This window comes from Olea europaea, unplaced genomic scaffold (assembly GCF_002742605.1).
Source record: "Olea europaea var. sylvestris unplaced genomic scaffold, O_europaea_v1 scaffold574, whole genome shotgun sequence".
Classification (NCBI taxonomy): Eukaryota; Viridiplantae; Streptophyta; class Magnoliopsida; order Lamiales; family Oleaceae; genus Olea; species Olea europaea.
This window is the reverse complement of record NW_019264080.1, coordinates 356,625-367,828: the sequence shown is the minus strand read 5'-3', so window position 1 is coordinate 367,828 and position 11,204 is coordinate 356,625. Positions and strand designations below refer to the sequence as shown.

Here is an 11,204-nt window from a genome sequence, read left to right as displayed (position 1 = left end):
AAATTGCAACTCTAGTCCCTGAACTATTAGACCTTTACAATTTAGTCCATGACGTTACAAACATGACAAATAGGTCCTTTGGTTACAGATTGCCAATTATACATTTTCCTAACAGAAATTAATATATTTCTTTTAGAGGAAAAAAAAAAGATTAATACAGAAAAAGTGATACAAATCCATGCAAAACAAAGCATAATATTGCATTATTTTAACTCCCACGGCTGAGGCATAACTGGTACAAATTACAAACCATGCATCCACAATAAATGGATATTGTACATGTAAAGATAAGCCAACCTACAGCTCATCACTCAATCAGTTAATCAACTTATCTTGCCTATTGATTTATCAGCTTATCAGCCATTTCTGTTACACCAACAATACCAGATTGTGCTGCAAAAATTCTGTTATTAATGGATTTCAGCCACAGCCCATGATTCAAGGAAATTGCTACAGCTGTGTATTCTAGAATACTCTTGTAACTTATTCTCCAAGCTCAATAACGTGTATAAATTCCCTTCAACTGAAGCTGCTGGAAATTGAGTATTGAAAATACAAGTAAATATAGATTACAATTTACACTTGGTATCAGAGCCTACAATGGCCAACGCCAATGATACACCACTAAACACCAATTCCAATCCTTCTCCATCATCAGAATCAAGCACAATGGTGCCTCCAGTGCAGGAAAGCAACCATTTCTCATCATCTGGTGTCTACCTAACTCAAATGTTGTCTGTCAAGCTTGACAAGAACAACTTTCTGCTATGGCAAAACATGATACTCCCTATTATAAGAGGACACAATCTGGATGGATACATTCTGGGGACAAAGGTGTGTCCTCCAGAATTCATTGGTACCAAAATCTCTAGAGATGCAGGAATGATGGTTGAGATGAAAAAGAATCCTGAATATGATCAGTGGATGTCAACAGATCAGCTGCTAATGGGGTGGCTTTACTCATCAATGACCCCTGAAATAGCTATGAGGGTCATGGGCTGCAGCAACTCCAGCAAATTGTGGGCTGCATTAAAAGAGAGCTATGGCATCCAAAACAAATCCAGAATAACATTTCTCACTGGGGAACTTCAGAAATCAAGGAAGGGAACATTGAGCATCGATCAATACCTCAGCAAAGTAAAACTTCTGGCAGACAACCTTGAGATTGCTGGAAAAACCATCCCTCACTCGGATCTTGTAACTTAGGTCCTGGCTGGTTTGGATGAAGAATACACACCCATTGTTGTTCAAATCAATGGCAGAGACTCCATCTCTTGAGGAGAACTCCAATCAACACTCATGACTTATGAAAGCAGACTTGAACATCTCAATTTGGTGAAAAATGAAATGGCAGAAATTAACCTCAATCAAACATCAATCAATTTTACCCAAAAACCAAGATTAAGCACCCATCACTTCAGAGCCTACAGGCCAAATAATGGCGGCAGATTCAACAGAGGAGGAAGAAGAGGCAGATACAGAGGTGGTGGCTTCAACATCAGTGAAAAACCTGTCTGTCAAGTATGTGGCAAAATTGGACACAAGGCAAATATCTACAACTTTAGATATGATGAACGCTATACAGGAAAACCACCAAACCAGGGAAGTAGCTATAGCTCATCACCAACAGTCCTTATGGCATCTCCCAACACTGTAAGTGACCCTGCCTGGTTTGCAGACACGGGAGCCAGTAACCATGTCACTGCAGAAATGGAAAACATAAATTCAGCAAGTGAGTACACTGGTAAGGAAAAAATTGTAGTTGGCAATGGAAATAGATTGCATATTTCACATATTGGCATGAATCACTTGAATACCTTAATAGACAAACCACTTGTGTTGAAAAAATTGCTGCATGTACCTGCAATAAAAAAAAAAACCTCATAAGTGTTTCTCAACTAACATCTGATAATAATGTCTATATGGAATTTCATTCAAATTGCTGTTTTGTTAAGGACAAGCAAACGAGGGAAGTAATGCTACAAGGGAAGCTTAAAGAAGGGTTGTATCAGCTGGAACTTCATCATCTAAACACTGAACCAGATGTTTGGGGACAAGCACCTATTCAATCAACATCAGGTTTTAATTATTACATTACCTTCCTAGATGACTTCAGTAGATACACTTGGATATATCCCATGAGACAAAAATCTGAAGCATTAAACATATTCATTCAATTCCAAAAATTGGTTGAAAACAAATTTGACAGGAAGATAAAAACCTTGCAATCTGATTGGGGAGGTGAATATAGGAGCTTTGTAAACCTTGTAAAACAATGTGGAATTGAGTTTAGACACCCTTGTCCATACACCTCAGCTCAAAATGGAAGAGTAGAAAGAAAGCACAGGCATATAACAGAGACAGGATTGACCCTCCTAGCTCAAGCCAAAATGCCTTTAAAATACTGGTGGGAGTCATTTCAAACAGCAACATACCTCATAAATAGAATGCCTACTCCCACACTCAAAATGCAATCTCCATTTGAAGTCCTATACAAAAAGAAAGTTGACTATGAAGCACTTAAAACCTTTGGGTGTGCTTGTTATCCCTGTTTAAGACCTTATCAAGCACACAAGTTCAGCTTCCACTCAACCAAATGTGTCCTTCTTGGCTATAGTGAGTCTCACAAAGGTTACAAGTGTCTCAACTCATCAGGAAAAGTGTACATCTCAAGACATGTGGTTTTCAATGAGTCTGAGTTTCCTTTCGAGTCTATATTCTCACAAAAAGGGCCAAATTCTACTATACCAGAAACAATAGTGGCATGTTTTCACTTTCCTCATCAACCAAACTACTCAACTCCTGCTGCAAATTATCAGCCCAATAACTTAACTTCTGCTTCAAATCTTGCTGATACAACTCCTCTTGATGCAACCCAAGTCATGCATTGCTTGCCTCCGAGCTTAAGTCAGCCTGATGGCAATGGAAATGATAATGAAAATTTCCAATAGCCAGTTAGTGATACCAGCAAGCACTGTGAGGAAACAGAACCTGATTTGCCTCAGAATTATGAAACACTTGAACCAGATAGCAATGTTGATCACACAAATAATCAACAGCAACAGTCAGTCACTAATGAATTGAGGCAAAGGCACAAGCAAAAAACCAATGATCAACCACATCATCCCATGATTACCAGGGGAAAGGCTGGGGTATTCAAACCTAAAGTCTACACAGGCCAGTCAACTGAATATAGTCCTGAAAGCATGGAACCAAAAAATGTCACTGAGGCTCTGATGAATGCAGATTGGAGGGAAGCTATGGAAGAAGAGTTCAAAGCACTGGTAAGAAATAAAACTTGGAAACTTGTACCTCCATCACCATCCTACAACATAGTTGGAAACAAATGGGTTTTTAGGGTAAAACACAACTCAGATGGATCAGTTCAGAAGTTCAAAGCAAGGCTGGTGGCAAAAGGATTTCATCAGACCCCTGGAGTCGACTTTTATGAAACCTTCAGTCCAGTCATCAAACCATCCACTCTAAGAATTATTCTTACTTTTGCAGTTTCTAAAGGATGGAATATCAGGCAAGTTGATGTCAACAATGCCTTTCTGAATGGAGAACTTGAAGAGGTAGTGTACATGAACCAACCTCAGGGATTCGTAGATATCTCAAAGCCATCTCATGTGTGCAAACTAGAAAAGGTACTTTATGGACTAAAGCAGGCACCTAGAGCCTAGTATGACAAGCTGAAGACTACACTTGTAAGCTGGAAATTCAAGCAATCAAGAGCTGATACATCGTTGTTTTACTTCAAAAATGAAAAACAGATCATATTTGCTCTTATCTATGTGGATGACATTGTGATAACGGGGAATGATAGAGAGTTGTTGCAAAAGTTTATAGATGAACTAAACCAAAAGTTTGCACTCAAAGACATGGGACAGCTCCACCATTTCCTAGGCATTGAAGTGTGTTGGCATGACTCAGGTATTCATCTTACACAAACAAGGTACATTGCCGAATTACTCAAGAAATTTGAGCTCCAAAACGTAAAGCCTTGTCCTACCCCCATTATCACTGGCAAAACCATGTCTAAAACTGATGGAGAAGCAATGCAAGATCCTTCAACATATAGAAGTGCAGTAGGAGGGTTGCAATATCTCGCACACACAAGACCAGATATCACCTTTGCTGTAAATAAACTGAGCCAATTCCTCCAGTCACCAACTTCAACACATTGGCAGGCATTGAAAAGAGTGCTAAGATATCTTAAAGGAACCATGAATCAAGGGATGTGGATACAAAGAAGTGACAGCTTGATATTAAATGGATACTCAGATGCAGACTGGGCCTCTTGTCCGGATGATAGAAGATCTACAGCTGGTTACTGCATCTATTTGGGGGATAATCTGATAGCCTGGTCATCAAAGAAGCAACATGTAGTTGCTAGATCAAGCACGGAGTCAGAATATAGAGCCCTTGCATCTGCAGCCTCAGAAATTGCTTGGATTCAATCACTCTTCAAAGAGCTTGAGCTATCACAAGTATCAATTCCAATCCTGTGGTGTGACAATATGAGTGCTGGTGCCTTAGCAGCAAATCCCGTGTATCATGCTCGAACAAAACACATCGAACTGGACATTCACTTTGTTAGAGACAAAGTGCTTGGAAAAGAATTGGAAGTAAAATACATCCCTTCTTCAGACCAAGTTGCAGATCTACTGACTAAAGGTTTATCTCATTCCAGGTTCAATTTTCTGAAGGACAAGCTTGGAGTTACAACTGTACCGTCCAGCTTGAGAGGGGGTGTAAAGATAAGCCAACCTACAGCTCATCACCTAATCAGCTAATGAACTTATCTTGCCTATTGATTTATCAGCTTATCAGCCATTTCTGTTACACCAACAACACCAGATTGTGCTGCAGAAATTCTGTTATTAATGGATTCCAGCCACAGCCCATGATTCAAGGAAATTGCTACAGCTGTGTATTCTAGAATACTCTTGTAACTTATTCCCCAAGCTCAATAACGTGTATAAATTCCCTTCAACTGAAGCTGCTGGAAATTGAGTATTGAAAATACAAGTAAATATAGATTACAATTTACACTGTACATCACTCAGCCTCCTGTTCATACGTAAGATACAACAACTTTTAAGAGAACACAGCATTTCTGAGGTGGGATTTAGTTGTGAGGCTTTGCTTCAGGTTCAGCACCCACTGCCTCACCTGCATATGTACAGCACCGGCAACCCCCTCGGTAATAGCTCTGGCCACAGCAGCCATAGCGGCAGTAGCCTCCTCCGCCACCACGACCTCCACGGTTTCCTCCGTATCCACCACCGGGGGAACCGCCACCAGGGCATCCTCCACGGTTTCCTCCATATCCACCACCGGGGTAACCGCCACCAGGGTATCATCCATATCCGCCTCCTTGATACTTGGATTCTTCAACGCCATTTGTCTTCTCAGCCTCCTTATCTGAACAAATTTTAGGAGCAAAAGTACAAGATAGGGAATAGAATATTAATATGTTTACCAGACACTAGACAGGCAGACAGTTTATAAAGTTCGATAGGAAAAAAATGAAATTCTTGAACTCTACGATACAAGTACTGAAGTACACATTGTTAGGTAATAGAATACTAATACTTAATATGTTTACCAGACAGGCAGACAGTCTATCATGTTCGATAGGAAAAAAATGAAATTCTTGAACTCTACGATACAAGTACTGAAGTACACATTGTTAGGTAATAGAATACTAATACTTAATATGTTTACCAGACAGGCAGACAGTCTATCATGTTCGATAGGAAAAAAATGAAATTCTTAAACTCGACAATACAAGTACTGAAGTACACATTGTCCTGGAAGCAATAATCTTAAACTCGACGTTATCTATCAAAACTCCCCGTTTGAGTAGCTTAATTCACTTATCATTTCAGGAACACTGTGGTTTAATCCAATCTACTAATTGAAAACTCTAGGTGTGAATCGAGAACTCAATGAGGCCTGTAGCCATTGATGTGTTTTATATCCAGTTATGTGCAAAAGTAACATTGTTGGTTGGTCATTAAAATTTAATATAGTAATAACGACATATTATATTAGTACATCTTCAAGAGACTTTTTATTTTTTAAAGGTTATCTATAAATTTAGAAAATTAGAATTTTAAAGTACTTTAATAAACTCTTTTTATTTAAAACTTAATTTTACCATTCCAAAAAAATATTTATTATTTTTCTCTATCTTTTATTTTAACTAGCTTTTTTCTAGATTATTTTATTATTTTCCTACATTGAAAATTGAAATACTTTAAGTGCATTTAATTATAAAAAGTGAATTTCCATATCCAAATTTGGAGAGCCAGACCCACTTTCTAAAATAAAATGTTAATTTAAAGAGTCTCTTCAAGTATGATTTTAAAGATTTGACTCTTTAAAATAGAGAATGTCTCATGTTTAAAGAATCTTTTGAAAATGCTCTTACTAAACTTATTTTAGCTAGTAAATGTGTCAACTTTGCAAAATCAAGAAGGAAAAAATAAAAGACAGAGTCAATCATTCTTAATTAATTAAAAACAAAAAGGATTTTCTTCATTAAAAGTTGATAAGATTCTATAGTTTTCACTATAATTTTCAAATTCTATAAGAGAAAAAGAATAAAAATATAATGTTCAAGTTTTCTAAATATTACATAAAATTCTAAATAATTCTAATTACAAATAAAAAATGCAAACTTTAAAATTTTCACATAAAATGAACTACACACATACTCGCAAATGTTCCATAAACCTTGTATTACATAGAGAAGGTATAGAGTGCATGGTAAATTGCCAAGTTATTTTTCCGTAAGATTGTTATCGATAAAAGTCAATAAGTGTACATAGTGGGTAACTTTATACCATTCTTATCATCTATCCATTCCAATATTTTATTGTAATTTGTCACGTACGAATATTAATAAAACTTGTGTAAAGGAGTCTTTAATTGTCTTGTGATATATATTGAGGATACACTGGTGATAAAGAGATCCTCTTCTACATATATAGTCACACTATCACATGGAAAGGTATAAAAACAATACAAGTAAATAATTGAGATTTATTGATTAATTTTTTTTTTAAGATTTTGTTTCCTGGGATTTGGAACAATCTGAATAAATCGAAAAATGGAAAAAAAAAAAAAAAAAAAAAAAAGTCTCCTATCTAAGAATAGAAAAAGTAATGCTTTTCCATTTTGTTAAGTTAAATGTTCTGGAAAAATGAAAATCGAAAAGATATTCATATGTGTTAGAGCAAACATAATAATGAAGATAGATATGAATAGTTTTTCTTAATTTATGTCAATTTTTATTAATCTTTTGTTATCGTCTTAATTTATGTCAATTTTTATTAATCTTTTGTTATCGACCTATTGAGAGTCTCGAACTTCAATCTTGATGTGAATCCTCTTTCAAAATAATTAACAATATGTTGATTAATTTCAAATATCTCATTTTTAGATATTTTATTGAGAAAGTGCAAGTAATTAGGATAAGATTATAAGATAGTTGAATTACTCTATCTCATACTTTCCATCTTTGTTTGGTTTGAATAATTATGAAAACAATAGGAACGCAATGAGAGTGTCTAATGAACGCAATATTCTTTCTTTCCGTCTCTATTGTTATTGGTTTCACGATTTCTTAGTGTTGGATTATATATGTCCATGTTAAGTGGCTGTCCCACCCTCAATTGAAGTGAGTTGGATCGAGTGGTTTATATCTAAATTCATACTCTATATCTCCCTTAACTTGCACGCATACCTCCGACTAAAACAATGAAAAACGAGGAAAAGGGGGCCTAAAATGATGGAAATTTTTGTTTAAAAATGCACCAAAAATAAAAAGAACTTGAAATGTCTCACAAAAAAAGTTTTAAATATATTAGTGACTTTTCATTTTATTTCATTTAACTCGTTTTCAAGTTATATTTTCGTTTTTTTCCCCCGTTTCTTTGTTTATTACTTGACTTTTTGAAATTTATTTCATTTTCTTTGTTCATCCCCAATTTCAACACTGTGCAAATTCTCAAACTTAAGTTTACGGTCTTTGACATTAATACGAAGATTTATGAATTTTTTTACTTTAATTTTTTGCCCTATTGACTATTGTGTGTGTGAGAGCATTTTTTTTCTTCCTCTTCTTTCAATTTTGATATGGAAGTATGGATTACATTAGCTTTCCAAGTGTTACATTTATATTCCATTTTTAACTGTGATGATACTTTGGCAATTCTCATTATGTAAGGCGCTAAATTTAAGACTCGAGTTGAGATAGAAGGATAGACCCCGAATGGGCTTTCAAGGATTGGGGAGGGTGGAAGGTCCCACCATCACTAGAGATTGGACATACATATAATCTTTCTTCTCGAACATAACAAAAGAACTAGATAAGGTGCGGCCTCAAGTATATATATTATTCATGGATATTGTTTGCAAGTTTTTCAGGCTATTCATATTTTCTTTATTTGAAAACATTTGAACTTGATATTGATGTTTTAGGAGGTTAGGATTATAATAATGGTTCTAATATAAAAGGGAAGCTTAAAGGTTTACAGAAAATAGTACTAGAAAAGTAAACCCGAAGACATTTTAAACACCATGTGATTATCATAATCTTATTGCTTGTTTGGTAGGAATTTTGATAATTGATTTTTTGATCGTTAGAAATAAAGTGAGTCCTATCTGTGAGAAAAGAATTCAAAAATAATAGCTGGAATAGTAAAATAACGGTTAAAATATTAATCTTAATTTACTTAAAATCCGTACCAAACAAGCACTTAATTTTGCACTTTGTGATATGACAAATTCTTATATGAAGGTTAAATATTTTTTTGGAATTGTACAATGTAAATAAATACTATTTTCTTACTCTACAAATCGATGCAATGTAAAAGGTCAAATACTTAAGTTGCTATCACAAATATGTTGGAAGAGTCCAGTAAAAAAAAAAACTTTAAATTACTAGGTGAAAACATGGACGGAAAAATTGCAACAACAGTCTCTAACCTTTTTAATTTGTACAGACTTTATCCTGACTTTCAATTATGCTTGTGGAGATTCCTACACGTTCATAAATATGCACACGAAGTCCATCTGAACAGAAACCGTCCATGAAACCATCAATTGACCAACATATAATGACTTTAAGACATTTAGAGATGGTAAACGTTTATTTTCTGACATGCATTTTTATTTCTTGTTTAGCATAGTTATTTGGTACAATACGGCTATATTAGTATTGATATTACTTGAGAGCACTTATTCATTTTTTAAAACATATAGAGAAACTGAATTTGTTTCTTACTACATTGTTGCTAAAAAATTACTGCTCAAATAAAAGTTGAACCTAAATTTCATGAAAATCATATTATTAGTAGAAAGAAGCACTTTAATAAAATTGTCAACGATTAAGATAACACATCCAGATGAAGAATCTTTTGAAGTTGATCAAGTCCCTTTTCACTTAAGGTTTGAACAATATTAAAAATATGAAAAGACTGTCGAATTTTTGTTTGATTCAACAAAATTGCAGTATGCGAATTATAATTGTTTGAGGAATTAATGTGATGAGCTTGAAGACATTTTGAAGCATGACACGGATTCTGATATTTTTTGAATTGTAAATTGTGAGACATGATTTGTCAATAGAGATGAAAAATGCAATTGAAGTATTAGATCATGTAAAAATGATGGACTGTAATTTTCAATGATGTGGATTGCTTGAAAAATATTATTAATTATACCAGCTACAGTTGTATTGACCGTTATTTCATTATTCCAGCCGTCATATTTGACTTCGTCTCTCATAGGTGGATCCCACTTTTCTCCTAACGGTAAAAAAATCAATTCTTAAAATCACTTCCAAACAGATTCCTAGTGTGAAGACTGAAGAACCCCAGACACAGAAGTGAGTGGAAGGAAGAAGAAGACACGACACATGGCCCACTCATGTGAAACCTTTGAAATTGCTACGTCGACAGATTTTCTTTCCTCATCTGTTAGATCGGACGGAGCATTAACTAGGCATATTAATGATCCCTTTCAAAAAACTTTCGTAATGCAGAAACGTGCTCGCAACTAAATTTTGTACCTTTTTCTAGATAAATAATAGACTTTAAATAGATTCTGACAAAAAAAATAAATGAAATATATGATTAAAAAGTTGTGGATTCTAAGTTAAAATTAATTATTGAATTTGGCTTAAATTTAAATTAGATTGTCTTAATTGAACCATGTAGGAGTTAAAAATTAAGATTGTTAAATTTATGCTTGATATTACGAGAGAATACAGAAAAAAAATGTCTAAAATAAGTTAATTACTTTATTTGCGAGGTGAGTTTCATGAAATTTAAAAATACACTTTATTTATTGATCTTGAAGTACAGCATAAGTTGATTATTATTATTATTATTTTGTTTTGTTGTTTTTTGTGATGGGGAAATCCGCAATCACTACCCTACGAGTGCACACTAGGTAAACCCTTAGATTGACGTAATAGCCTGCAAACTACGTGCAACCAGATAAACTGCATTCAACAAGCCCAATGCGACAAACTCGATCAAGAAAGTGTTGGTAGGGAAAATCGAACTCGTGACCAAAAACCTCCACACTCACCTACTCCACCAACTCGACCACCCCCATAAGGGGTGCGTAAAGGATGTGGGAGTTTTTCCTTTAGTTCTTGCGTGGGCTCCATTTTAATTTAATGTATTTTTCTCTTGCTTCATTTTATCTACATATTTTTCAATATAATAATATTTTTCGTAAATTCAAAAATTTTCTTAACTTTTTAACGACATATTCTTCAAAAAATTATTATTTGAAAATACATTTTTTTTTCCAAAATTTCATTAAAATGGAACAAATAAGAACTTTTAATTTTACTACCTATAATTTTAAATTTGGACGGCCAATTTTAATTAATTGTAGTTGTAGTGCGGCACTCTCAGGGACCAGATTGCATATAGCTTTGAATAATAAGTTGTAGTTTGTCAACCCATTTCAATTATCATTTGACTTTGTCCTTTATGACACATAAATCATGCCCCAACTTTAATTGAACGTGTCGCTACTAAAGCTCAATAGATCTCGTTTTAAATTAAAGTGCATGACCTGTAAAGTTACACGAATATGCACTTGATAGATCTCATTTTAAATAGAAAGACTTGACCTACCGAATGTGGGAGGTTTGAAGGGAAGTATTGACAAAA

At 34.6% G+C, this 11,204-nt stretch overlaps 2 protein-coding genes across 2 annotated transcripts; one reads left to right on the top strand and one right to left on the bottom strand.

The window, feature by feature from the left end:
- Positions 1-1,290: 1,290 nt before the first annotated feature.
- LOC111389290 lies at positions 1,291-2,040 on the top strand. Its single transcript, XM_023014206.1, has 2 exons — positions 1,291-1,732; positions 1,956-2,040. Exons 1-2 carry the CDS (start codon positions 1,300-1,302, stop codon positions 1,994-1,996), a joined length of 474 nt encoding a protein of 157 aa, XP_022869974.1. The 5' UTR covers positions 1,291-1,299; the 3' UTR covers positions 1,997-2,040.
- Positions 2,041-4,985: 2,945 nt separating this feature from the next.
- LOC111389280 (glycine-rich protein 3-like) lies at positions 4,986-5,362 on the bottom strand (the record flags this gene model as incomplete). Its single annotated transcript, XM_023014193.1, has 1 exon — positions 4,986-5,362. A coding segment is annotated over one exon (231 nt), but the record flags the coding sequence as incomplete, so codon positions are not given.
- Between the last annotated feature and the right edge of the window lie 5,842 nt (positions 5,363-11,204).